This window comes from Aspergillus brasiliensis (genome assembly GCF_001889945.1).
Source record: "Aspergillus brasiliensis CBS 101740 unplaced genomic scaffold ASPBRscaffold_4, whole genome shotgun sequence".
Taxonomy (NCBI): domain Eukaryota; kingdom Fungi; phylum Ascomycota; class Eurotiomycetes; order Eurotiales; family Aspergillaceae; genus Aspergillus; species Aspergillus brasiliensis.
This window is the reverse complement of record NW_027137445.1, coordinates 43,902-70,682: the sequence shown is the minus strand read 5'-3', so window position 1 is coordinate 70,682 and position 26,781 is coordinate 43,902. Positions and strand designations below refer to the sequence as shown.

At 50.0% G+C, this 26,781-nt stretch overlaps 10 protein-coding genes and 1 non-coding gene across 11 annotated transcripts; 4 read left to right on the top strand and 7 right to left on the bottom strand.

Annotated features, from left to right (window-relative positions):
- Window positions 1-704: 704 nt before the first annotated feature.
- Window positions 705-777, bottom strand: ASPBRDRAFT_t106. Its single transcript has one exon. It is a non-coding gene; the product is annotated as a tRNA-Thr (tRNA).
- A 2,909-nt stretch (window positions 778-3,686) lies between these two features.
- On the top strand, window positions 3,687-5,182 carry ASPBRDRAFT_205386 (uncharacterized protein). The gene is made up of 2 exons (XM_067621740.1): window positions 3,687-3,951; window positions 3,999-5,182. The coding sequence occupies exons 1-2, from the start codon at window positions 3,776-3,778 to the stop codon at window positions 4,999-5,001; spliced, it is 1,179 nt and encodes a 392-aa protein (XP_067480335.1). The 5' UTR covers window positions 3,687-3,775; the 3' UTR covers window positions 5,002-5,182.
- A 687-nt stretch (window positions 5,183-5,869) lies between these two features.
- Window positions 5,870-7,384, top strand: ASPBRDRAFT_122303 (uncharacterized protein; the record flags this gene model as incomplete). The annotated part of the gene is made up of 4 exons (XM_067617501.1): window positions 5,870-6,538; window positions 6,594-6,977; window positions 7,034-7,216; window positions 7,268-7,384. The coding sequence occupies 4 exons, from the start codon at window positions 5,870-5,872 to the stop codon at window positions 7,382-7,384; spliced, it is 1,353 nt and encodes a 450-aa protein (XP_067480334.1).
- Window positions 7,385-7,999: 615 nt separating this feature from the next.
- On the top strand, window positions 8,000-11,006 carry ASPBRDRAFT_122677 (2-oxoglutarate dehydrogenase family protein; the record flags this gene model as incomplete). Its single annotated transcript, XM_067617535.1, has 2 exons — window positions 8,000-10,436; window positions 10,483-11,006. 2 exons carry the CDS (start codon window positions 8,000-8,002, stop codon window positions 11,004-11,006), a joined length of 2,961 nt encoding a protein of 986 aa, XP_067480333.1.
- Window positions 11,007-11,070: 64 nt separating this feature from the next.
- ASPBRDRAFT_40715 (uncharacterized protein) lies at window positions 11,071-13,014 on the bottom strand. Its single transcript, XM_067624415.1, has 5 exons — window positions 12,755-13,014; window positions 12,588-12,701; window positions 12,493-12,518; window positions 12,029-12,439; window positions 11,071-11,966 (listed from the first exon to the last, which is right to left on the bottom strand). The coding sequence occupies exons 1-5, from the start codon at window positions 12,801-12,803 to the stop codon at window positions 11,145-11,147; spliced, it is 1,422 nt and encodes a 473-aa protein (XP_067480332.1). The 5' UTR covers window positions 12,804-13,014; the 3' UTR covers window positions 11,071-11,144.
- Window positions 13,015-13,397: 383 nt separating this feature from the next.
- Window positions 13,398-14,872, bottom strand: ASPBRDRAFT_491272 (glutathione S-transferase family protein). The gene is made up of 3 exons (XM_067626256.1): window positions 14,132-14,872; window positions 13,756-14,078; window positions 13,398-13,698 (listed from the first exon to the last, which is right to left on the bottom strand). Exons 1-3 carry the CDS (start codon window positions 14,495-14,497, stop codon window positions 13,593-13,595), a joined length of 795 nt encoding a protein of 264 aa, XP_067480331.1. The 5' UTR covers window positions 14,498-14,872; the 3' UTR covers window positions 13,398-13,592.
- Window positions 14,873-15,019: 147 nt separating this feature from the next.
- On the bottom strand, window positions 15,020-16,500 carry ASPBRDRAFT_121175 (glycoside hydrolase family 76 protein; the record flags this gene model as incomplete). The annotated part of the gene is made up of 3 exons (XM_067617406.1): window positions 15,020-15,610; window positions 15,662-16,356; window positions 16,410-16,500. The coding sequence occupies 3 exons, from the start codon at window positions 16,498-16,500 to the stop codon at window positions 15,020-15,022; spliced, it is 1,377 nt and encodes a 458-aa protein (XP_067480330.1).
- Window positions 16,501-17,361: 861 nt separating this feature from the next.
- ASPBRDRAFT_40712 (uncharacterized protein) lies at window positions 17,362-19,776 on the bottom strand. The gene is made up of 6 exons (XM_067624414.1): window positions 19,394-19,776; window positions 19,243-19,327; window positions 18,867-19,181; window positions 18,684-18,799; window positions 18,331-18,628; window positions 17,362-18,260 (listed from the first exon to the last, which is right to left on the bottom strand). The coding sequence occupies exons 1-6, from the start codon at window positions 19,610-19,612 to the stop codon at window positions 17,704-17,706; spliced, it is 1,590 nt and encodes a 529-aa protein (XP_067480329.1). The 5' UTR covers window positions 19,613-19,776; the 3' UTR covers window positions 17,362-17,703.
- Window positions 19,777-20,998: 1,222 nt separating this feature from the next.
- On the bottom strand, window positions 20,999-22,609 carry ASPBRDRAFT_670124 (carboxylesterase/lipase family protein; the record flags this gene model as incomplete). Its single annotated transcript, XM_067628829.1, has 1 exon — window positions 20,999-22,609. Exon 1 carries the CDS (start codon window positions 22,583-22,585, stop codon window positions 20,999-21,001), a length of 1,587 nt encoding a protein of 528 aa, XP_067480328.1. The 5' UTR covers window positions 22,586-22,609.
- Window positions 22,610-23,126: 517 nt separating this feature from the next.
- On the bottom strand, window positions 23,127-25,635 carry ASPBRDRAFT_40711 (putative chromatin structure remodeling complex protein RSC3). Its single transcript, XM_067624413.1, has 4 exons — window positions 24,596-25,635; window positions 24,123-24,540; window positions 23,798-24,062; window positions 23,127-23,745 (listed from the first exon to the last, which is right to left on the bottom strand). Exons 1-4 carry the CDS (start codon window positions 25,548-25,550, stop codon window positions 23,359-23,361), a joined length of 2,025 nt encoding a protein of 674 aa, XP_067480327.1. The 5' UTR covers window positions 25,551-25,635; the 3' UTR covers window positions 23,127-23,358.
- A 364-nt stretch (window positions 25,636-25,999) lies between these two features.
- Window positions 26,000-26,313, top strand: ASPBRDRAFT_53319 (uncharacterized protein; the record flags this gene model as incomplete). Its single annotated transcript, XM_067627050.1, has 2 exons — window positions 26,000-26,225; window positions 26,285-26,313. The coding sequence occupies 2 exons, from the start codon at window positions 26,000-26,002 to the stop codon at window positions 26,311-26,313; spliced, it is 255 nt and encodes an 84-aa protein (XP_067480326.1).
- Window positions 26,314-26,781: the final 468 nt, after the last annotated feature.

The window sequence follows — 26,781 nt, the reverse complement described above, 5'->3', positions numbered from 1 at the left end:
GTGGGTCTGATTCGAGCAGCGACATATCATTCGCCTACGGAGGACTCGCCTGCGTGCGCATCCATGATTGGGACTGCTTGGAGTGCAGAGTTGCCCTGCCGATCGCGGGATATCCGGATGGCCCACCCAAGTAGCAGATACTGGAGTATCCGAGGATATGTGGTCGGTATTTCCGACCCCAGGCAGAAGTGTAAATAGATGAATATAGGGTTAGTTGATACAAAGCCAGAGAGGTCAGATTAAGCACTTCCTCCACGTGTCACGCCACTATCCGTTGTTCTCTGACTGATTATGAGATGATAACGGGAAAGCGATAGCCTAAGATAAGATTGACATGGGAGGGATAATGGGATTTGATAGACACAAGGTGTATGAATTCCTGATAGCCAGTAGACTTGATACTCAGCTAGCAGGATCATTGCACAGGCGCTCTGATGCCCATGGGCATAGTTATCCATTTTCAATGCTCACAGCTGGACTGAATGAGGAGGACCATGTTGGGCTCATTCCCTGTACCTTTGGAAAGTCGCTCGAAATGTAAAGATCAGTTAAAGACCGACAACTCAATGTTAGAGCATCACTGACCACAAAAGCTGGGAAGAGGGATGAATACGAAAGATAAGTTGTGGCACAATCTCTCCGCCTAAAAGACGCAATCAATCCAGCTGTGGGTCTCAGGGGCGGCAAGAAAAAAATACAAAAAATGCTTCCACGCGGATTCGAACCGCGGACCTCATGATTACTAGTCATGCGCTCTACCAACTGAGCCATAGAAGCTGGTTGATATATGCTGCATTGGTATTAAGGTATATCAAGCCAAAATGAGTAGGCCGTCCAGGAAGGTCAACCACGACCTAAAACGCAGGCTTCATTCATGAGCACTTGTCCTGTGATACTCCTGAATTGCGCTCCAGACCATTGCACAGAGCACTACCAGCCTATTTATAATGTCTTGCCCAGACTTTCATATGTCTCTGTGAGAATCTTGACGGGAATGTTGGTTCAGGGCTTTGCCGTGATGTACAAACCCTACTACAAGGCGACATCACCTATTTATGAAGCACGGAATACTAGTCGGCATATCCTCTTCTGTGGAATACAACTTAGTGTGTCTATGAAAAGAAGATCTGCTATGCTACCAGAACATCAGATGGTCGGACTTCAGATTGACTCTAGGGTCTAAGCTGCCCAAGCCCATTGACTATATATATTATAGGAATGTTGACGAAATTTGATCTGTATGATAATTGACCGGCCATTTTACCATTTCCATATCTTTCTCTGAGCAACATCATTATGGAGTTTGCCATGCTCGATTACTTACTGAAGTGGATAGACGAACTTGCACAGCCTCTTACCAGATCCATCCTGTGATATAGTCATGAAGTTGGCGGTATATCTTTGGTAGCCAGTCTTCTGCGAGCCCATAGTAGTTCGCATGTTACAGCTCTCCTTTGACGATGCTAACCAGTTGTACATATTGTGATTTTCATTGAAAACAAGCTACATACAGATAAAATGTATCTAGACCCTCCCTGGTCAGTCCTGAAGCCGCCTGTCGTATGATTCTCTCTTCGCCGCCAGCACCATAACTTTCCCACTTTCCCGACGGCAAGCAGTTATACATTCTAGATCTTCGACATTTTGTTGCTGTACATCGTCAGTCTCCGAACGCATGCAATATGTGCGTATAATTCTCGCTTCAAGCTAAAGACTGGTGGCAGCACAATTTTCTCCATTGCGTCCTGACCACTGTGATAAATCCATCTTCCGGGGTTGGTCGCATCGGAGGATGTGTTCATCTGCTACATATCTGCAGCGAGGTGTATGTGGCCGCTGTTGCCCGTCTTGCAGCAGTATTCAATGTCGCGCAGCAAGCCCCCAGTTGGGGGGCTGAGCTATGTACTTGGAAATGCAGTCATACCATAGACCATTTTCAATTGGGTATATACTATTTCCTTTCCGTAAAGGTGTTGCCACTATTTCCCCAACGAAGTCATATACGGAAATACTATGGATCTCGGGTCACAGAACATGTTTATCCGCGCGGTAACTCATTCTTCCCCTGGCCATAGGGGCTACTCGTTTGCCTATGGATCTACGCATCTGTCTACACAAGCGTGATGTACTCTCCGAGGAACTCAATACTTAGGCTAACCGTAGCTTCATTGTAGATCTTCTATCCTCCTCTTTGACGGATGTTTCCCTTAATTTACTCTTCTCGTAGGCTTTTAAGACGACAGCTTGTTCCAGGAGTAAGGGGGCAATAAAGTCACGCGGTGTTTTCTTTCGAGAAACTTTCTACATAATCGATAATGGGCTTTAACCCCGCGGATCAGACTTCCCCGGGTAATGATGCTTGGCAACCATACATGAGCCGAGAAATGTCCATTGAGCTGCATGCGAAGTATACTATTCCCGAACGAGAACCGATCTTCAGAGGATCTCTCTGGAAAATACGAGTGTTGGATATTGGGGGTACTTTTTATTCGAGGTGGTTGGTGGCAACGCTGGTGGACGTAGTAGATCAAGCTGTGAGGGGAAATATCAGTGGATCCCACAGAGTATCTTGAGGGGAAGGGAATCTAGAATGGTATATAGTCAAGTGACTACCATTTTTGGTTAGATGTTTAGGCAATATTCGTAGATTGCTTGATTAGTTGGCAATGGTTGGGTTACTAGAGCGTAGATTGTTGGTCGTCACCGAATGCGGAAAAATTGATGAGACATATCTCAGGAGTGAGTGCTACTGCAGACTGAGTTAACGTACACGTCAGGTCCACGCCTTTAGAGTGCGCTATATGTTTCTGGAAGCCAGAATTGTCCAGGGGTCGAAGTGTTATCTACGTGGTATATCTCAAATAGGGTTATCATACATAAAGACTAAGTAATGATATACGCAGATTGACGTCGATCGAAAACGGGGGTTGCATACATATATGTATTATGCAGGAGAATATGCAGGGTAATCCAATATATTGGATGCTAAATCATGTACGTAGCCCCACTTAAGCCTGTTTGTAGTACGGTGATCTTGATGATAAGGGAATAGGCATGAGGCATTGCATTTGCTTGATGACATCTAATCAACACCATAATTTGATGACATCTTACCGTCTTTTCCGGCGCCCAGTATTATACCTCTTTCTAGTACCCTTGAATCCGATCTTGGCATCCATGGATTCTTATAGTTAGACTGCCAGAACGGGCAGTACCAAAAAAAAAAAAAAGGAGACTTCCATACGCTGAGAACGACGAACTGCCGCGAATCGATTGCAAACAATTCAAGATAGAATCCGAAATGAGTCAGATAAACGGTTCTGCCAATGTTGCCAAGGCCAATCATGATCTGCAGCAAATGTGACAGTATAACACCCTTGGCCTAATCGGGTTCGCCACTATAACGTATTCTGGCGTTGGCTCACTGAAGTGATCCTACGATTTTCGTTTCCACTATTCTTTATTGCGAACAAGTTCGACCATCATGTGCCACCTGCATGGCGCCTGCTTCTGATCAATGGGCAAAGGGCCGAACTATTCCTTGTTTAGTGGGCTTGTTAGGCCTCTAGGATCGCTGTATGGCTCGTCCATAGTCTAGCTTCTCTCTCCACGCCTTCACTAGCGGCTGACTTGTTGGTATATAAACCTTTCTAGACTACCATGAGAACACAAGCAAGAGTCTTCTTGATTTTCTAAGCATTGGCGGCTTAACGAAGACTGTTAAACCCTCTTAATCCTTCTTACCATTTACTTATCTCCCCTCCCTGATCGCAACATGGGCAACACACTTTCAGCTTCTCCATCTCCCGAGCAAAGCCCGCATCAAGAGATACCCCTGAAAGGAGATGAGCCGATAATCACGGGGATTGCGACCGAGTGGCCCTCTCGGCTTATAGGCCCAGAAGATTTGAACAAGTACGCCTTGAAGTTCTATCCCGAGAACCCTCTATGGTATGTATGACCCCAACTTCCTTAAGAGCGCTATCTAATCCAGCCAGGCTGCAAAAGCTGCTCATGCTCAATACCAAAACAGGTATCGAAACACGAGCGGTCGTCGATTTGTGGGATGATCCTCGCTGGCTCAGGGACCAACCACCCACCGCAGAAGAGGTAGACGCAGCATTTCGGCAATATGGGGTCGAACTCGCCAAAAAGGCCGCCCTGAAAGCGCTCTGTGAAAGCAACATCGATCCTTCATCTATAACACATATGGTGTCCGTGACAGCAACAAACGCCGGATCTCCGGGCTACGATCAACTTATCGCTCGTGAGCTAGGTCTCCCTGATACGACCGAGCGAATCCTGCTTAGCGGAGTTGGCTGCGCAGGCGGTTGTGCAGCTCTCCGGATGGCTTCTTCACTAGCAGATGCGGCCACACAACGAAAAAAGGAAGCCCGAATTCTCGTCGTTGCATGTGAGCTCTGTAGCATTCAGATTAGGTCGGAGCTGCACGGTGCTTCCGTGTCTCCGATCCCTCGGATTGGCCCAGTTATTTTCGCTGACGGTGCCGCATCACTTGTGGTCTGCAACCCGTTAGGACTGAGCGATCAGTCCCCCAAGCAATTCGCAGTCGTCGATGATCGAAGTGTCACCGCTCCCGGAACAATTGACGAAATGTCGGTCTATGTCTCTACTTATGGCTTTTTAGCCACATTCTCGAAGAAAATCCCTGAACTAGCAATTAGTTCTCTGCAAGCTCCTTTCAAGTCTTTGATACAATCTAACGGGATGTCCTCCGCGTCTCCGACGGACTTCTATTGGGCTCTTCATCCCGGCGGCCGAGCTATCATCCAGGGCGTACAGACCGCTCTTAGCTTGCCTGATGAAGCATTGTCAGCCAGCTATGAGATCTACCAGACACGAGGGAACTCTTCCAGTGTTTCGATTCTAGCGGTGTTGGATAAGGTGCGGGAAAAGAAGCTGCCAACACCGAATGTCGTTGCATGTAGTTTTGGAACCGGTATGAGGACGGAGATGGCTCTACTGCGCCGCTTGGAGTAGACTGTGGTCTTTGGTCTCTGCATGTCTCTGATGTGACAAAGGATTTTGATTCTTGACTTATTGTCGATACGGTTTCTGCTCTATACCATTCTTCTAATAGTGGCCCGGTCTTTGGGTCGCTTGACAGCTGTACGTATATCTACTCGATTAATAGCAATAATGTCTACTACCTATTCGTGACGGTTTAGAGTAACCCTGATATAAAGCTTCTCCAAGATCTAATTTGCATGGTAATTTCGTGAGCGAGTTGGTGATCTTCAATTACATTTATGTTGTCTGTAATATATTTGTGTATATGTTATCATGTTTGCGTAGAGAAAGTGATTAAGTAGTACATTTGATATTTGAGTATCCAAGTAGATGCAATGACTTAAGGAAGTCAAACCGAGCCGACATAGAATAGACCATCATTGTAGGGGACCGTTTTTTTTCAAAGATTTGTGAAACTACGGCCGGGATGGACTAGGAGCCAAACTTGGTCTGCTCGACCATCCTCTTCTGTTGAGACACCCACTGCAGCCAGGAATTACCTGATGCTTCGCCACCTCTACCTACGTGGTCCCGGACCACCACCTTCTACCAACCACCAACCACCATCATCTTGAGATCAGATAGATCATAAACAATCCGATACCCTTTATCTTGAACGTCTTCCATCATCATAGTTAACCAATGTACAGGAAACCCGGAATGGTCTGAGCGCAACCATATAGCCGCGCCAAGTAGCCGAAAGCCCACCGGGTCGGCCACCGATGATATTCCCGCGCAGCCACGCGGCATCACAACCCCAAGCCGAGGAACACAAGCAATCACAATCTCCTGAGGCTCCTTCACCCACCTCACATTGTCGCATCGCCAATTTCCCACTATGCTATCACGAACAGCGTCCCGACTCCGGGGCCCCATTACCCCCATACCACGCGCTATTAGCACCACACATACACTACGCTCCGTTCATACACACAACTCGCTCCGAATCGTATCGCGCAACGCTGTCGCATTACGGGAACAGTCATGGACACCGAGTCAATCATCACAGCAACCGCGTGCCTTCAGCACATCGACGTGTCGTAATGCTGAAACGCGAGTCATCAATGTTCCTGCCATGGCGGAGTCCATTTCCGAGGGTGTCCTCGCTACGTTTCACAAGCAGGTGGGGGATTACGTGGAGCAAGATGAGGAGATCGCTTCGATTGAGACGGATAAGATTGATGTCGCGATAAATGCGTCTGAGAGCGGTACTATTGCGAAGCTACTTGTTAGTGAGGGTGATACGGTGACGGTTGGACAGGCGGTTATTGAGATCTCCTTGGGGAAGCACGATGCGTCGCAACCTGAGGAGGTACAAGCTGGTACAGAGACTGCTAAGGGTTCGAAGGGTGAACAGCCCGCTCAGGGCTCTGAATCACAATCAGAGAGCAACCCCACATCCAAGAAGGAATCTACTACGCAATCTGCACCGTCAAAACCTGCTGCACCTGCCGCCGATGCTAAAGGACCCGTGTCAGCTTACAAGGGCAGTCGTGCAGAACGGAGGGTACCTAAGCCTTGCGCGATCTTACTCTGATGGAGGCGTACTAAATGTGGTGTAGGAGAAAATGACCCGCATGCGCCTTCGCACTGCCGAGCGCCTGAAGCAGTCCCAAAATACCGCCGCCTTCCTCACCACCTTCAACGAAGTCGACATGTCCAAGGTGATGGACTTCCGGGCACAGAACAAAGATGATGTCCTCCAGAAACATGGTGTCAAGCTTGGCTTCATGGGTCCAGTTGCCCGTGCGTCTGCACTTGCGTTGAAGCAGATCCCGACTATTAATGCCTCCATTGAGAATGATGACACGATCGTGTTCAGGGATTATATTGATCTCAGTGTTGCTGTTGCGACACCTAAGGGCTTGGTTACGCCGGTGCTGAGAAACATGGAGAGGTTGAGTATCGTGGGGATTGAACGGGGGATTGCTGATCTGGGGAAGAAGGTGAGTTCGAGAACAGCCTCGTGCTTCATTAGGGTATAGGAGTCTAATTGGTATAGGCACGCGATGGCAAATTGACTATGGATGACTTGGCCGGAGGCACATTCACTATCAGTAACAGTGGGATTTGGGGCTCACTGTTTGGTACACCGATTATCAATGTGCCGCAGACGGCAGTGCTTGGTATCTATGGGATTCAGCAACGGCCTGTTGCTGTCAATGGACAGGTCGAAATCCGGCCGGTAAGTCAATTCTTTATACTTAGTGTTTAGCCTTGCTGACTAGGCTTTTAGATGATGTATACTGCTCTGACGTATGACCATCGGCTGGTGGATGGTCGTGAAGCAGTTACTTTCTTGACCTTGGTGAAGAAGTATCTTGAGGATCCGGCGAGCATGCTGATTGAGTAAGAATGACTGTAGAGAATAATTGTACACAAACGATGGATTTTCACGGTAGCTTAATGAAATTTCCTGTGAGTACTACTAACTGCGCCTGGTTGTTTCCAATAATTGCATAAGACGTTAGCCTTGACAGTGTGTTGGTGGCCTGTAATCCAAGGCATCAATACTACTTTGGCATGATCGGAAATGCCGAGGAACGGCATTCCGGCAAGATGCCGACGGTGAGAAAAGCCTACATACCGATATGCATGTATCGTCCTGCAGTGGTTAACTGCATATACTACCGATAGCCTACTGTGACTTTACTTAAAATGCGGGGATTCCCATCGGCATTCCTATTTCAGGTTGAACCTGTTTATCTACAACCGTGGGATTGTAATATAACCATCCGGTGCTGCAACGGCTCCACGGATACTACATAGATACGGTGGAAGCAGTGTTAGCCCACATCCTCTTCCAGACACTAGTTGGCAGGCCATTATACGACTTACACGATCTAGACAATATGTTCATCTCACGAGGTCGAATAAGTACTCTACGACAAGTACACCGCTCGCCTCGCCTTCTTCATCAGCGACCATATGCCACTCAAACGACACAGCCCTCCATAAACAAACTAGTATGCAACCTCTCCCACAACCTAACTATTACAAAAGACTAACCGCGCAGAGCGAACACAACAATGACAGCTTCCTCCAAGGCAGCGCCTCAACCTACATCGACACCATGTACACATCATGGAAAGCCGACCCCAGCTCCGTACATGTCTCCTGGCAAGCATACTTCCACAACGTTGAGAACGGGCACGTTCCGATTGAGCAAGCATTCATCCCTCCGCCAGAACTAGTTTCTGCATGCCCTACTACTACACTTACACCAACGAAAACCACACACGCGCCATCAGAAGCAGTGAAGCAGCTCAACGCCATCCAGTTGATACAGGCATATCAGCGCTGGGGACACGAATACGCCAATATCGACCCGTTGGGAATGCTTAACGAAGGCAGAATTCGAAAGAAGGAATTATCCATGGCGCATTACGGTCTCGGACCCGAGGATCTCGATACGGTTATCCCCGTGGCGTTAGGCGCGCAGAATATCACGGCAACCGAGGGGATGACCCTTCGGGAGGTCATCACCGCTTGCGAGGAAACATACTGTGGGAGTATGGGTGTCGAGTACATGCACATTTCGGACCAGGAGCAGGTAGACTGGATCCGGAGACGGATTGAGGGGCCAGAGCGGCATGTTTTCACGGATGCCGAGAAGAAACGTATTCTGGATGGCTTGGTACGCGCCACGGCTTGGGAGAAGTTCCTTGCGACGAAGTTTCCGAATGAGAAGCGGTTTGGGCTGGATGGAGTCGAAAGCTATATTCCTGCGTTTGAGGCGGCTGTGGATCGATCGGCTGAACTTGGGGTTGAGCATATTGAGATGGGAGTGGGCCATCGTGGGCGCATGAATGCGCTGTATAATATTGTTGGAAAGGATGGGGCGTCGATGTTAAGGGATTTTGATCCCAAGGGGACTTCGGTTTGGGGTATACCCGGTGATGTGAAGTATCACTATGGGGGAAGTGGTGAGCGAGTGACTCCGTCTGGGAGGAAGGTGTATATGAATATGGCGCCGCAGCCGTCGCATGTCGAGTCGGTGAACCCTGTTGTTATGGGGAAGACGAGGGCGATTCAAGATCGAAGGAATAGGGATCGTGAGAAGACTATGATGTTGAATGTGCATACTGATGCAGCTTTTGCTGGCCAGGGAACAGTGTATGAGACGCTGGGTCTGGCTGGATTGAATGGGTATGAGATCGGTGGGACATTGAGATTCATTGTTAACAATCAGGTTGGCTTTACTACTGATGCCTGGCAGGCGAGGTCATCCCTGCACTGCACAGACGTGGCGAAAATCCTGGACGCACCGGTTTTTCATGTCAATGGTGATGATGTTGAGGCAGTGGTGTTTGCTGGCATTCTTGCTGCAGATTTCCGCGCACGGTTCAAGAAAGATTGCCTCGTGGACATCGTTTGCTATCGACGCAATGGGCATAACGAGATGGATCAGGCGTCATTCACCCAGCCAACCATGTATGAGCGCATTGCAGAGAAGAAAAATATTCTCGATGAGTACGAGGCTAGTATGGTCTCCAGAGGCATCGTCACGAAAGAAGATGTTCAGGACATGAAGGATAGAGCTTGGAGAGGACTTATGGGGTGCTTCGATGAAAGAAAGAACAAGCAGCCTGATCCAAAGGAGTGGCTAATAGAGCCCTGGAAAGGAATGAAGGCACCGACAGAGTCAAACACAGAAACCCTGCCACAAAGGGTGACAGCAGTCAACCAGGAATCAATCAATGCTGTGTCTAAGAAGCTTGGAGCGGAGGTTCCGCAAGGTTTCGAGTTGCACAAGAATTTGGAGCGCATCCTGTCTCGCCGGCAACAGACGATCACCACCGGAAAAGATATTGACTGGGCTACTGCCGAAGCTTTGGCATTCGGGACGCTTCTCAGTGAGGGCACAAGAGTCCGCGTAGCTGGACAGGATGTCGAACGAGGCACCTTTTCCCAGCGTCATGCAGTCCTCCACGACCAACGGACGAATGAGACATACACACCACTGAGCACCATTAATCCAGGCCCAAGCCTCTTCACCATAACGAACTCATCCTTGAGTGAGACGGCAGCAATGGGATTTGAATTTGGCTACTCACTGGCAGATCCAAATGCCCTCGTGATGTGGGAAGCCCAGTTTGGCGACTTTGCCAATAATGCTCAAGTCATCATCGATAACTACATCGCATCTTCTGAGAAGAAGTGGCTTCAGCGCTCCGGTGTGGTTCTCTCACTACCCCATGGCTACGATGGCCAGGGACCGGAACATACATCAGCTCGCCTGGAGCGATTCTTGCAACTGGGTGATGAGGACTCGAGACACTTCCCATCACCGGAGGAGCTCCAGCGCCAGCATCAGAATGCTAATATGCAGACTGTGTGCATGACAAGCCCGGCAAACTACTTTCACGTCCTGCGTCGGCAAATTCATCGGGACTTCAGAAAGCGTATGTCTTCCTTTTCCGGTACCATACATCACTGCTAACCGTTTAGCTCTCATCATACTCTTCTCCAAGTCCTTACTCCGCCACCCCTTGGCACGTTCAGATATCGAAGAGTTCACCGAAATTCCCTACTTCCAGCCGTTGCTCCCCGAAACCCAGCACGGCCTTACCATCAATAGCCCGGAGGACATCAAACGTGTGATCTTCTGCTCTGGTCAAGTGTATGCGGCTCTTTATAAGTATCGCGAAAGTCACGGCCTCAAAGACACAGCTATTACACGAATCGAGGAGCTTCATCCATTCCCGTGGGAGCAGGTTCGACAAAATCTGGACAATTACCCTAACGCGACGGATGCTGTTTGGTGTCAGGAAGAAACGCTTAATGGAGGCGCATGGGGCTATGTTATGCCCAGGTTTGAGACTATCTTCCCTCAGACGGACAATCACATGGATAAGAAGATAAGATATGCAGGTAGGGAGCCGATGTCGAGTGTTGCAGTGGGATATAAGGTGCTTCACGCTATTGAGGAAGAGAAGCTGTTAGGGAATGCGTTTCAGGTGGCTCGTCATTAGTGATGAGGATGTCAGATAGCGTACTGCATGAAGACACAAATACTTTATGTTGTGAAAGCTCAAGAAGGAAACAGTCTTTGTATCATTAAATGCTACGTATATCGTTATTCATAAGACCATGTCAGCATCTCCTCAAGCTCACTCTCTTCCAGACAACGCCGCAATTAAAGCTGCCCCAATTCCCGACCCATCCTCTGCCGGCGCAAAGGTAATCAAGTCCTCTGAACCATCAGGCCACTCGAGAATCTCCCGCAAAGCAGCAGCAGCGCGCTCCTTGAACCGGAAAAGCTTCTCAAACGTCGATCCATCCACCCCGACACGACCTTGGCGAATGCCCTCCTTCTTACAGATAGCCGCAATGCCACACGCGTACAACCTGGCCGCACGCGTACAGACAATCTCCCCAAGACGACAGCACACTCGAAGTTCCTCGAGCGTCGGCTCAATACCAAACTCCTCTTTGAGAAATTTCCGTGTCTCGGCCATCGCGCTATCCTCTGCTGACCCCTCCTCTTCTAATCTTGACACACACGATGATTCCATGGCATGGATATGTTGAAGTCGACCGAGACCCATATTCTTCAAGAAGCCCACTTTCTCATGTAAATGGACGATAATCAGCCGGACTATCTCTCCCACGTACAATCCCGCCACCATTTTCTCGTATGTTTGTTGACCCGGTCGCGGGGAGGTACGGTCAATCTCGAGATCGAATTGGCATCGCGGAAGGACACGATGGCTGTTATCAAAGGCGCCGTATTCTGTATTGATGGCCACTAATTGGTCAGGTGGTAGATGGTGTTCTGCAATCTTCGGTACGCGCCCGATCTTCTCCATGTAAGCGGAGTTGCACCCGGTGCCGAAGATGCTGCCGATCTTGATCTCGGGGTCTTTGTATGCCGATGCGATGAGTGTTCCGGTGGTGTCGTTTACTAAGGCGACGATGTGCACTGGGACATTCTACCATTGAAAGGCCAAGTCAGTGCCTGCTCACGTATATCGTATACGCAGAGCCCACTTACCCTCTCCGCAAACGCCCCCTCCAATTGCGCAACAACATCCTCGCCTTCTACCCCGGAAACATCCCAACCCTTCGTCCAGCGCTGTAACACCCCATGTCGGATATTATCCTGCGTCACCGGATAGGAGAACGTAAACGCAAGTGGTAGTTTTTCCTCTGCACGAGGAGCCAACTCATGCTCTCGCAGAAAATCTGCCACTCGGTCTGCTATGTACGCCCATAGCTCCTGCGCAGTACCTGTCTTCAAGCCACCAGGTAACTTGAACTTGCTTTGTGTGATCTTGTATCCACCTTTCTCTTCTGTCAGGATGACGTTGCAGACACGGAGATTAGTTCCGCCCATGTCCACAGTCAGGTATTGGCCTGTTTCGTGGCCGGTTGGGGATTTGGTTACCCAGGTTACGTTCATTGGCTGGTTCGAGTTAGTTTATCAGGTATATAATTAAGTAGGTGAGGCAAGCGTACAATGTCGCTATCACAGTTTCCCAGTCCTAAGTAGAGCGAATATCAGAAATATTATTGAGATGGTGCGGTGTGCTGGGGAAGTATCGTATACGAACCCTTCTCCATCTCTTTGACAAAGTGATCGGTGATATGTCGAAGAGTGTCCCCATCGACACGGAACATATCCGCAATCTTCTGGACCTCGTCTGAGACTTTGTCTGATACTCCTACTTCGTTGGATGTCAGTTCAGGGCTCCGTAGCTCATGGTATGGGAGTAGATACCCTGCGGGAAGTGGGTTCCCGATCCGGGAGCGTCTTGGGGTTCCTTCATTTTGGCAACTGGCAATAGGATATGCTAGATGGTGAAGAGAATGATGACCTAGTAGAAGCACGAATCTGTCCGATTCGTCTTATATAGCTAAAAAGCCTACCATAATCATGTTTGTTACGTATGTCTTCGGTCTGGGGCTTGGCTTTTCAGAAGCAATACCCACATGTCAACAACCGGGCTAGCTAACCATCCGCGGCAATGCTCCCAACCAGTCATATCCAAGTTTCGATCGTTTACTCTATTTCCTATGCCGGTACACAATGCTCCGAGTAATGCAGGACCGACATCTTCTGATCTCGGCGTGAGATCGGGCTGACTTCAGTGTGACGTCGGCCCGAGGCGGGTCCGCGGAGTGGTCCTCTCCGGACTGCGTTGGTTGATAAGATGGTTGGATCTGCATGGCTCGGTTTCAAGGCAACGGCTATCTAGAGCTTATCTAGAGGCTCTTAATGGTGGGTCTTATATCTTGTGGAAGGGTCTAGAAAGGTCTAGGGGGTGATGTATTCATCTCCATGGAATATTAGCGCTGTCTTTAGGCAGTCTACTGCCCATAGCGACCTACAGGCTATTTGTTCAGTACAGTCCGCGTGATATTCTCGTCGTATCGGTGCTTCAGGAATGATCTAGATCACTTACGGTCCGTGCCACCAGCAGTACATTTCGATTTTCTCCTCATGTGACAAGGGTACCGAGTGTAAATTTCCGACCATTCTGGTTGAAGAACTTGACAGCTTATCACACCAGTGAAATAACTTCCACTACATATAGAAGTACTGACTAGGGATTAGACTAATCCGCCCAGAGCTCATAATCCGGGAAATATTTATCATGAATCCTGCGTGCATATTCCACCACAACCGGCAACCCTCTGACGATCGCCTGCGTCTCAGGACACCTGCATATCATTAGCATCGCCAAGCTCACCAAACACTAGACCGAGAAGGAAACTTACGCGGTACAGATCAAAGCCCCCACAATGAACCCAAACAGCGTAGCATCAGCCTCCGTCGGACGCTGACCCCCAAGCACCCAGAATGTTCCCTCTCGGTCACTGTTCAATTTAGAGTCTTCTAGCAAGGTGTTAATCTCCTCCCAGATCTGTTTCTTGAATGTCGTCCGTTCTTCATCCGAGTACCGTAATGTTCCTTGCCCGTGTAGCACCTGATATTGTTTCCGATAGATGAGATGTCCCACAATGACCTGCACAGGATATGGCAGTGAGGCTAGGATATGTGCACGCATGGCATAGTAATTATCGATCCATTTTTCGTGGCCCTACTCTTCGTTAACCGGGATCGCAATGTACAGAGACTGGATGGTGAAAATACCTGCAAGAAATACAACTTGTCTTCCAACAATGCCCTGATCCCCGAATCGAGAACCTTCTCCCGAACGTCCAAATCTCCATTCAGATCTCGGATAATACTTTCATCGACAAATGTTTGTATGATAAGACTCGAGTCAGATATCGTCCGCGCCTGATTTATCCCTGATTCATCTTGGTCGCTGACAGTAACATAAGGCACTTTGCCCCGTGGCGCGGCGCGAATCGACCCACTTTCAGTGCGATACGATAGTCCTGCGAACCGGAGCCGGGCTTCGAGTTTCGTGACGAAGGGAGACCAGGTGTAGATCCCTGTGCCGGGGAAGCCGCGGTAGAGGGTGATTTCTGGTTGGTTTTGACTGATGCTCATGATGATTTAGTTGAGCTGCGTCCTCGATGTGGTATGCTGACATGGTGATGACAGTGGGTGGTTGCGAAGCTTTTTAAAGCGGGTTTTGTGATTATCGCAAAGTCCGGGATTGGGGTCGGGCTCGTGTTGAGGATGGGAGCGCGGATTCTGATTCGCGGGTGAAATTAGACTTGTCCTAGTTTGCGTCTTAAGCTGTTTCAAGGCCCCTAAATGACGGAAGGGGCTAATATTGTCAGATGACCGGCCAATGAGATTATGGGTGAAGGTATGTCTGCCTAGGGTGCTGCCTGGATCCTGCTCCTACGGGGACCTGTTGCGGACGCTAGATCCATCGTTTGGGGCTGTGAAGGACGAGAATGGGTGATGACCAAATTCCAGCATTGAACGGCATCTCGACTTTGTAGTTCATGTTTGTTGATCAGTTTCGACAAAATGCAAAGGGCGGGCCACGATCCGATAGTAGATATAGTATCATTCAATATGGTAACATAGAAGATATGTAAGGTATCTCAAGCATGCAAGCTAAGCAATGGCAAGAGCACCCGCGACAATAGCAACAGCAACACCAAGCGGTCCATAAGCTAATGCACTGGCGCCATTCTTCGGAACCGCACTACTACTTCCCGTTGCCGTGCTGGTAGTAGTCGTGCCATTGCCAGTGTCCGTACCTGTCGAACCTGACGTTTCGTTGGTAGCTGTCGCCTCAGTAGCCGGAGACTGGCGATTATACGCCACCAAGTTAGCGGTGAAAATGCTTGTCGCACTCATTGCCTCCTCGATACCCTCCGTCCCATCCCAGCTCGACTGGTACCAGCGCTGTCCACAGGTTGTGTTATCACTTCCGCCCGAGCATTGCTTCGCGGCGCCAATAGCCGATCCTTGCAGGCGTGGCAGGATCCCCGATGATGTATACGGCGCAACCATGCTTGTGAGGGTGAGACTTCCCGCAAGGAGGCCCTTATAGGCTATCTCGTTGTCGTCACACACTTCCATAGGTTCACAGAGGATCTCGGACATGATTTCGCCGCCATATTTTGAGGGAAAGAATTTTGCAAAGGTCACGGTCAGAAGGCCATCCAGACCGTTCTTCCACTTGGTCGTCTCTCCGTTCGTCTATCCGTTGTTAGCTCGTGCACGACAACACATAGTCGAATATACGCTTACATAGTTGTACATATACGCCGCGCCACTCAAAAACACCGCATAGTTATACGACCACTGGTTGTTCCCGATGCTCGTACAATCCAGCTCCGTGTTGGTGCTATCGGCAACATCCCAAGTCTTCTCGTTGACGAGATGATTGACACTCCAGTCCCAGATCGTATTGGCCCAATCCACATATGTCTGGTTATTAGTATACCGCGCCAACCGGGCCGCCAGCTGGAACAAGCCCCCGTTACTGATCGAGGTCTTATAGGTGTATCCAGCTTCATAGGGCCAAATTTGCCACCGGAGCCCGCCGAAGCAGGTGCTGTTGTCCCAACGGGCGGACTGCACCTCGAATACGCGCTCGGCTAGATCCACCCACGTGGGCATTCCAGCGTCCTCGGGGTAATCCAGCTCTGCTGCTGTCATGGCGGCCAGACCCCACACGATCTGATCGTTGTTGGAGATGTACTGGGACCAGTTGCTGGGCATGTAGTTGTTGTCGGCGCCACGTTGGTGGTACATGCCTTGGCTGACGGCGGCGTTGTTGGATGCGTCGTCCGTGAAGTACCAGTATCGGATCATGGTGTCGAAGAGTGCACCGCCTTCCCACCAGGTGCGGTTGATATATCCTGGGATTTGGCCTGTCTGGTTGCCTGTGTAGTAGGACATGGTATTGAATGCGGCGGTGGCGGCGGCATTTTTGATAGATTCTGTAGGGAGTTAGAAATTATACCTGGCTTGGTGTTTGGGGTAAGCAACGTACGTTCATTAGTGATGTCGAGATCGATCGCAGCGGGGGTACCGGCCAAGGCGGCGACGGTGAATGCCGCTGTTAAGTAACGAGCGAATACCATGGTGTGTTTGTGAACGAGTGTGGTTGATGATCAGCGGAGTTGTGGGATCCGGGGCGACTTATATTTGTCAAGAAGAAGCATCGTCGGAAGCTCGGTTCTCGGTGGGTTACAGTGGACATGAGAGTTTACCCATGTGGTTCAGAATGGGGTTCCTAACTTCATCACAGCGCCTCCTTCCCGGAGTGGTACATGCCCCCAACGGGGCTTAGACTTGATACGAAGTGGAGGATATCCAATAGCCTCAGGGAGCGGAGACGTGCCCGAACTGCACCGAAGGCCATGGATAGGACAGGTTTCAGGGTCCAAAGACGCTAAAACAGTTGTAACCATCATGATTTGCTGGTTGCTGATGGTTCATTTCGGTTGTTTGATTAGCGCCGAACTCTGGGGCGGTTAGGGCCACCGTTCCACTGCACATGGACAGTGAGCCTGATCACTATTCCCGACTCATTATTCGGATTTTACAACTCATCATGGAGCTATTTGCCTAGCAATACTCTGTTTAATCGTTACTGCGGTCCTTGTAGCAACATTTTCTCTCTAATTTGAGGTCATTCATATGATATGTAGCTAGTTAGTTACATGTGCCATCAAATCTTAGTCAGCGGGCTCCATATCCAGGGTCCAAAGTGCCTCAGGTGTCTGCAGCATGACCACATCCTCAACAAGAATTTTACTTGCTATGGCTGAGAGCAGACTGTCAGCCTCTCAGGGAAAGCTTATGTCTTCCTATAGGGTGACCATCTTTTACTCTAACCTGTAGTTCCGAAATGTCTCAAGCTTCTACTCAAGCTTTTGCGGGGATATCATGGCCGCCAATGGATACCTTCATATTCGGGTGTGTGGATCCACCGTGGCCTTGAGAAGTTGAACAAGATCAGCGCCGTTATAGGTGAAGTTTCACTCTTGATGAAGTAGACTATTTCTGCAGCGAATACGGGGCATTGCTATATCTAGCTCCACTAGCGTCTAGGCTCTGGTGAAAGATACCATCATAACAGAAACTTTGCTCTCCGGAACTCCCTGCCAAGCTAATAAACTCCACCGAACACTGATATTATCTCAGCCCAACCATCTTTGATCTTCAGAGCAAGGCGCACTACACCCTCACAGAAGCCTTCACCAACGATAGTATCGATAGCAGCCTACCAGGCACTAGTGCTCTCCCTGCAAACACGGGTTCCATTGCCTATTCTTCTGGGATCATTCCCTCGGCTCCCAGATCGGGAATGGCACAGCAGAGTCCCAGCAACCGGCCTCTAGAAAATCACCAGTAATATTCCTGACAGTTGTCCGATTCCCAAACTCAAGTATTAGACCACCTGATGGCGCCGAAGCATTAAATGCAGGCCAACCCACGACGGAACTGACCGTAGTGGGATCCTTGAGAAAGGCCAGGAAGTAATCCTGCATGGCCCTTGACGTCGCGACTTCCAGATCTGATATCTCGCCCCCGTCTGTCATATATGTGCCGAAGATCATGAACAGGTCCGACGAGTGATATGCACCAAGGTACGGTGCTGGGCTGATATTAGAGAAGTTTCCCGCCCATTCATAACGGTATGTCTCGAACCCGAGAGATGACCGTAGGATGGAGTCTTTGTATGCGGCACAAACCCATTCACCTACTGTTTCCATTGTCGTGGTCGCTGATGTACTGGATATTTCCCTTGAAGTGGTGGAGCGAATAGCTGGGCCTCGTGCTACTCGACCTGCGGCATAACGTGCCGTCTCGTTGGAGAAGATGTACCTCTCGTCAGCTAATCCATAAAGATGTAGTCAGTCAGATTTGAAACGGGAGAACACGACTATGAAGAAGAGGTGACGAACGGATATAACTGCCAAATGCGATTGATGGGGTGTCATTATAGCGGTTGATATACTCTTCGATCTGTACCCAAGACACCTGGCGCATACATTCCAGTTCAGCTTCCGAGTCGTCTCCATAATTACATCCGAGACCTTTCGCTACAATGTGGAAGTCCTCATATACATCTGTCGTTTCGGTGAGATTGATCGTCACTGACGGCGGCGCTGAGATGACACCAAATTTGGCAACGCGAGGATCATCGGCAAAGGCAAGAGTATACAGGTGAGTGAGTGCCGCACCCTGGGATTGTCCCCATAGCTGTCCCGAGCTTCTGATTAGGATTATGTTGACCTTGCATAGTGGGAAACCTCACCATGATATTGTCTGGGTTCCCACCAAATGCGCGAATGTTATCAGCTACCCATTCTACTGCGGCTCGCACATCCAACAAAGTCAGCGATGTCTCTTCCAGAACTTTGGACTTGGGATCTATATCGGGTGATAGTATCGGTTAGCCTGTCTCAATTGCGCGACCGGGGGTTCAATCTGATCTTACTGCCGAAGATGTTCACCCGATAATTTATCGTTACGACAATATGTTCCTGGGAGTTGGATACCCAGTTCGATGGCAGCTGTAACGGAATATCGATTCCTCCAGTAACACCACCGCCACCTGTGACAAAAAGCGCGACAGGTAGATTTGAGGACTTGTTAGCAAAGGCCGGGGTCCACACAGCTAGCGATAGACAGTCTTCTGAGGATGACCACGCCGTGGAACCCTGATTGGTTGACTCTCCAATGTTAAGTAGAAGGCTAGGGGGTGCGTATTGAGCCCATATGCTTTCTCCTGAAGCGACATACTGTGGACATGCTAGATGTGTGCTTGTCAGAATGCTGCTTGGTTAGGTCTTCCTCACCGCGTTACCACTCACCAGGTCCATAGCGTGTCGAGTCTATTCTTTTCGACGAGTTAGACAATTTCTGAGGCGGAAGCCATCTGAGGTCTCCAACGGGTGGCTTATAATATGGAATGACTGAGTCAGTCTCGACTTTCCAGTCAGCGATGGCCAGCCGCGGACGTACCTGCGCATAGGGAATTCGTAGAAACTGGCGGACATTGGGATACGTATCGTTCAACATGCCAATAAAAGTGCCTGTTCGCGTCTCCACCGTCAAATTCGACCAGTTGGATAGCGTTCTGGCCGGCTGCCACGATAAATCTGCATAGTATGGCGGATTCAGGTCCCCAAGAGCGAGGGCAGTGAGCCCAGCCCACACGAATGCAGTGAACAAGGCCATCATCTTCTGGTAGTTCACTCACGAACACGCTTAGATGAGAACAAGTTGCCCCAAGAGGGGTCCTTGCAATGCCGAGAGCATTATAAATGCGTCCGAGTGCGAGGACAAGCTCGCCTCTGACGCAGATCTCAATGCTAATCCAACAGAGGTCCGTCCTCTACCGTGCGGGGAGAGTGAGGGGTCTAGGAGGGAAAGGACCCTGTCACAACTCACAAATAAATTGGACAATGTACGGAGTGGAGCTCGGATGTTCGGATTAGCCTAAATCTGCTATTTGGACCCGAAAGGCCCGATCACCCGGGGGTTGAGTTGATTTTTTGCTGGTCCGAGACCACGCAGTGATGACCTAACCCGAAGACTATACGAAGCACGAATGATTCTCTATCTGATGTCGACGAGATGTCAAGCCATGTCTCCGGACAACTAGAGGGTCATCCAACGGGAAGAATGCTCTGAGGACTAAGAATCCGACACCCTAGATGATTTGCCACTTGTAGCAATCCACTGGCATTAAGCAGCACAACCCATAGACAGGTGTGACGTAGTCTATCTGATGCCATAGACTGGTGAGTAATTATATCCGAACTCGCCCAACTTTGTCAGAAAATTCATCCTGCGCTGTATCAAGGCACAAACTTAACAGACTGGGAGTAACAGTACACGCTTAAACATCACCAGGGTCGATCCACAGACCCTGAATTTATGTGGAGCCGAACGCAGTCGTAACTAACGTGTCAGGGTCGGTGCCAAGCGAAGGTTATCTCTCCCCCTTTCGGCCCTCCAGTATGCAGATATTCGATTCTAGCATAGATCGTCGATAGTAAGACCCCATCCACCGGATATGTGACGGGTATATCATTAGTACAGACTCGAAGATCTAAAGCTCGTACCATCAACTTCAACACTATCATGTCCATTGCTTTCGATAACCTTGCCGACGACAAATGTGATTTCCTGGAATAAAGGGTTGTGGGACTCGGTAGACCCTAATTGCAGTTTCTGCCGGAGGTGGAAGCATCTTTCTCGCTCCGACTCCCGACGGTCCTACGGAATGTAATTTCGGGGATACTGTGACTTTCCGTGTCACTCCAAGTACTGCAACATGGCTCTCCTAGATTATTTTGCCTTGTAAAGCTTGTTCGGAGACTACCATGGGGGAACCGGACCTGTCACTGTAGGGGTGTTCCTGGCTGACGTATCCTCTGGTTCCGCGACGCATAATGCAGCGGCTCGAGAAGCAGGTACGCGGGAGTGGAATAGTGTTCGCTACAAGTAATGGATATTATTCACGCAGTTATACCACGTAGGACTAGCTAGCAGTAGAGAAGCGTGAATCCCGAACGGGGATCGAATACAGATAGATACATCTGAGAGGAATACCTACCATGTCTAGTACGGACTAGGCGTGGCATACTTAAAGTAGTCCAAGTACAACTGAATCTCCTTGGCCGACGCAAAGGCAATCTTCCTCCAGAGGCTCCCCAGCTCGAACGTGTTCTGCTGGGCAGGCACATTAGGATCCCAGTACGGCAAGGTTCCATTGCTGTAAGATCCGCCAGTGTTTGGGTTCTGCGTCTTGACAAAGTTGGCCCAGTACGAAGACATTTTATCAGCAACCTCGTAGTCAGTGTCGGTGTATGAGGAGCTCGACTGAGCGTAGAGGTTGTTCAGCGCATAAGATACCTCCGAGCCGTGGGTGGCACCGTCATCACCCGGGGGCGAGTACGTCCAGAGATAGTAGTAAACGGGTGCAGTGGAGGACTGGTTCCAGCGCTTGGCCCATGACCATGTCGAGGTGCAGTATCCGGCACGTATGATCGAGTTGTATGCGGCCGTGGCTTGGGTGGTGTTGTAGGCTGGGTGCAGCGCCAGTAGCTCGGCGGCATAGGGTCCGTAGGTGGAGTTGATCTCCGATTCATACTCGGCTACAGTGTAGGTCGTGGATAGGTCAATTCCATCCTCGTCCTTGTTGTTTCCGACCAGGATGGGCACGTCGTTGGGCGCACCTTCGTCCAGGCTGACGATGTACTTGTTTGGGATCGAGTGGTAGTTGAGCACTGGATCGAAGCCGACGAAATCGGAAGTACCAGTACCGCTCAGGACCGTTTCGAGGTCCAATGCGCGCAAGTCGGCCACGCTTGTCGCGTTGAGTGACTCGGCGTAGGTCTTGCTGAAGGCGTAGGCCCAGGTCATGTTCCGGTAGTCACTACCGTATCCCCACAGGTCGGGGTCGTACGGGTCCTTGAGGCCACTCTCTGCGATGGCACCCTTGATCATACCTTTGGTCCGAGGGCTGTTGACCAGATGGTAGGCGGCGCCCGAGCCGAATGACTGACCGGCTACGGTGATGGACTCGGGGTCTCCGCCAAAAGCAGCGATGTTGTCATAGACCCATTTCAGAGCGGCGATCTGGTCGAGAAGGCCGTAGTTGCCGGTTGCACCGGTCTCATCGGCCAGCTCATGCAGCGTCAACCAGCCGAGAGGCCCTGTGCGGTAGTTGTAGCTGACGAAGATAACGTCTTTGGCCGCCATTCCTGCACCGTCGTAGGTACTCTGGCTGGATTCACCTCCGGCCGCATAGGACCACAGCATGACCGGCAGCTTGGCATCGGTGGAGGTGGCAGGGCTCCAGATATTGATCGACAAGCAGTCCTCGCTCACTCCATCGCCTGCAGATTCGCTGGGGCAGCTGGGTCCGAATGATGTGGCTTTCAGGGTGCCGTTCCATGATGGAGCAGTCTGGGGCGGCTTCCACCGGTTTTCTCTACCTGTTGTGGCGGCAAACGGGATGCCCTTCCAGACGGAAATGTCTTTCCAGTTGGTGATGTAGGAAGGGGCACTGCTTTCATTGAAGGCCGCAGCACCCTGCACTTTGCCCTGGGGAAGCTGGATGGTTTGGTCATAGAGTGTGGCGCTGGCCGGAGCCAGTAGGGAAAGGACGCCGAAGCCACGAGTAGACCTCTCGCTGAGTTTCATGTTGGCAGATAATAAGTACGACCGAGTGTATGTGATGCGAAAGAGAGCACTGTCTTCATATCTCTTAAGAACTAGGCAAGAGAAGGTTTTTATAGCTGTAGATCAGCGTAATTGACGACTGCAGTGGGTGCAGATCCTTGTTGAGTTCAAAGCCATGGCGTGTCGAGACATCGTACGTGCTCGGGAAAGGATATGAGACCCATATTGAGACTACTTAATTCCTTTTCCGGTATTACGATCTGCGCAAATTAGAGTAGCTGGCCGTGCATTTCTATTCTTGTTCGGCATTGTCGGAGATGGTGGCTTCAGACGTCTCCGATGTCCGTCCGCCGGTTCCCGTGAAGGACCAGGGAAAGGGCAGGTAAATAGCGGGTAAATAAGCTTAGGGGTTTCATCTTAGTTTCTTAGGGCAGAGGACGCGCAAGTCTGTGGGGATCGAAGCACTTTCTCGGACTTATTTGCTTGTCTGGATCGGTGAGAATGCGCTATCTTCATCCGAGATCATATCATCCAAGAAACGTATGTCATGTTCTACAATAAACAACACGGCATTCGAGCCAAATATTCCTTCGTCATCAATCAATTCTGTCAGTCGTTCTGCTCATTAACTTTCTCTAACTCATAACTCATTACTCGGCCTTCCTGTTGCATGACCGATCTCAAGCAGCTCTGTAGCATCTCCGATGTGCAGCATGCAGTCCTCCTCCCTGGGATAGATCGAGACGGGGCACCATGAGTGAAAGGACAATTACGCGCTATACTCGTCTACTCAATTAACATCCAAACGTCAACCTCATCTCTTGTTCCCAGTCAAAGTTCTCCAAATACGCCATAAAGTCAATATCTCCAATATCTCCACCCGGTGCCTCAGAATCTAAAGAAATGTCGCTAGAGGCTACCACGCCGACCGGAGCTGGTGAAAGCACCCGATCTAGCGCCTGTGAAATGATAGTCTGCCCCTTCATGCAGATCTCGTAGTCGCCCTCTTTCTGACGAGCAAAGGTTTTGAGCTGCGCAACAAACACGCTCAGCTTCTGTATGATATCGGACCGAGGGAACGGTGTATGTGCCGATGGGATGGATACACTAGCTTGGGGTTGAGATCGTCGCAGGAGCTCCGTGCAAAGGGTACCAGCGGCAGGAAGGCCGAAGTAGCATAGCTATTGATGTGAGAAATGGGAGCGATGATAAGGATCTAACAGATCAACTTACGTCTAAGATGACGGTTGGGTGGATTTGACCTGAGCGCGTCTCCATTGACACCATATGCAGCAGAATGCTTATTATCTCCAGAGCCTTACTGACGAAGGCATCAACCCCCTTTCCAATGCGTTTGTAGAGTGTCTGCAATAGCAGAAACTCATGGTATAGGAATTCCATGTGCAATGACGCTATGTACGGATCGGTTGTATCTTCCGTCCACTGTAGGCACGCAGGTAGACTGCGTCGCAGTTCGTCTGACTTTCTGCAAGCCTTCCTGCTCAACAGCTACTGGTTAATCCCCGTCCGGTTGGTGCTTCAATCTGGGGGTACTCACTGGACCTTCTTCTCTAACCCGTCTAGACTATTATTGAGTGATATCTCCAATGCATTTTCTTGATCGATACTCGCAGCCAGTCTGGCTCGGGCCATGGCTCCCTTATCTATCCGGCCATCGATGTTCCAACCTTCCGGATCTAAGCGTGCAATCGCTGCATCTCTGATAGCGGGTTCGGCAACAATCTCGTCGTAGCTCATGTCCAATGGGTATTGGATGTTGCAATATCGCCAACATATTCGGGGAGGTCTACCGAGGAAGGTGGCGATTTCTTTGTCCAGCGCATAAGCTCCGACCATGGTTCGTTTCCGAACCTCTTTCAGAAAGAATGGGGCCGTGCTATCGGTATCCGGCTGGTGCAGTCCAAGTGCGAAGACTGTTGTCGTTATGTCCCCGAGCATCTGCCATGTCCTGTGATCTAACCACATCTTAGCTACTACTATATGAACGATATCATACAGTAATTGACGTACCACTACTCCCGTGCATCAACGATAGGTAAAATGCCTGTTGAAGCATGGCCCACGAAAGAGGATCACTGAGGGTACCTAGATGATTGCAAAACTGCAGGCAAGTCTGGCTCGCCTGAATGCAGATTTGTCGCAGGCCGTCCTTGCTCGTGACGTCGTCCTGGTGCTCCAAGCCCAGACTGTGTGGTGGTATTTGGTATGTTGCTGCACCAGCAAAGCCAAAAAGAAGACTGAGCATGTCCCAGCGCGGCGCCGACAACGAGAAGTATTCGGCCGAGGTCATCGACGCGTGTGTCACGATGGGAGTTGCGGTGTTCTTGAAGAAAGCCCTGGAGAGATCTAGCAGGCGCGCATACTTGTTTCCCGAGTCCTGCGTTGCATTGCGGTAGACCTCACCGAGGACTTTGAACAATTGGTTGATTATGGGGTTACCAAAGACCAATCCCGGCGAAATAGCGAAGCGCTTCTCTGCAATCTCGGTATACAACGGTAGATGCTCTAAGAGAAAGAGGACCTGAGCACCCTGTGCCACCTGCTGAGTGTCGATGGGAGTCGACTTGGTCGATGAGGGATAGTCCACGACGTCCAGTACACTGTTACTGAAGGCACCTGAGTAACTGGTAGGACCTAGGAACCCTGATCCTGAGCACGGAAGCTTCGACGGGTTGGGAAATGCCGCGGACCCTAAGATGGTCACCGGGGATGAGGCGCTCAGAGTATCCCATGTCAGCGTCTTTGCAGGCACCAGGATTTGTTCCTCGGATACTTTCTTGGTTGCCTTCAGTGGTCGTGATAATTCACGCGGCTTGGTGAGTGGAGCTGGGTGGTAAACACAGAGGTCCGATCTACCCCGACGCACACAGCGATTACATGTTGGGGCTGCATGGTCGCATCGGAGCTTGGATTTCCTGCAAGGCTCACAGGATGATAACTGCCCATTGCGGCGTGGAGCGGACATGGTGATGCATAGGTAGATGCCTGTGAGTCAAGCGTAAGTGAGGTCCGTAGTTGAGGTCCGACTCGGAACACCCAACAGAATGAAATGGAAAGCGACGAGGGAGTGGGGGGATGATAAGGAAGACAAATTAGTGGTAGGCAGCCTTATTAGCCATTGTTGCTTAGCCGTTGTTAGTATGGCGTCGTTCCATTCCTGCGAGGTGAGAGACAGTGGCTTGTAGTCCGATGGCTCGTGCGCGGAGCCCCGAGGGCCGACCCTAACTGGTACGCCGAGTATATGCCTCAGCCTGCCTTCATCAGGTATATAAAGCCTTTTCCAACGCTGTGATGTAAATATTGTAAGCCAAGCACAATCAAGAGCATCATTGCAATCAAACACTCCATCTTTCTCGCGCCGACCTTCCCACAATTCTTATCCTTCTGCAAACAATTAGTTCAATTCTCATCACCATGCCTCTCACTCCATTGAACGGCCTCTACCGATCCTTTAAGGCCCGACACCTCAACAGAACCAACGCTGATCAATATGTCAAGACTACGGAAGATGACCATGTTGAAGATTCTGCGTCTGTCCTCAGTGACGCAACCACCTTGGCTCAGAGCAAGACTGGTCCCCAGAAGGGGACCTCTGCCCAGCAGAGCGCATATAGCATTGACTACGGCTCTACCCGATACTGTAAGCATCTGCCATGCCACGGATAACTATTGGGTTAACTTGTGACTGACATCAGATAGCCACGAGAGGGATGTCCACACGCGCATAATGCTGTCGACTACATTTTATACGACGGAACGACCTACTACTAGGCATGACAAGACGGCGCAATACTAGATATGCATGGGGCTTCATTCCATTGGATAATATATAATAGTTAATGTTGGCGAGGGATTTGTTTAGTTGAATATGACGAGATTTTAGGCTGTTTCGCACGTTCTCATAGTAAAGACTTGGTGTGTATAGACCAACATCAAGGTGTAGGCTTAGACGAACGCCCTTAATCAATCTGGAGAACACTTAAAGAGTCGTTGTAGGTTTGGGCATGCTGTGTTATATACAGTTGCAGCTGTGTAAACTGACACTATCGGCGAATCGACGATCGCCTAAGTTACAGGTAAACAAAGACTCATCTCATAAGCTGCGTAACTTACATCTGGCAGAATAGACCAGCAAAAACAACACCCAGCTGGGCGGTGGCTAGTCCGTGTAATTCATCAGTCAACACACTCCCTCT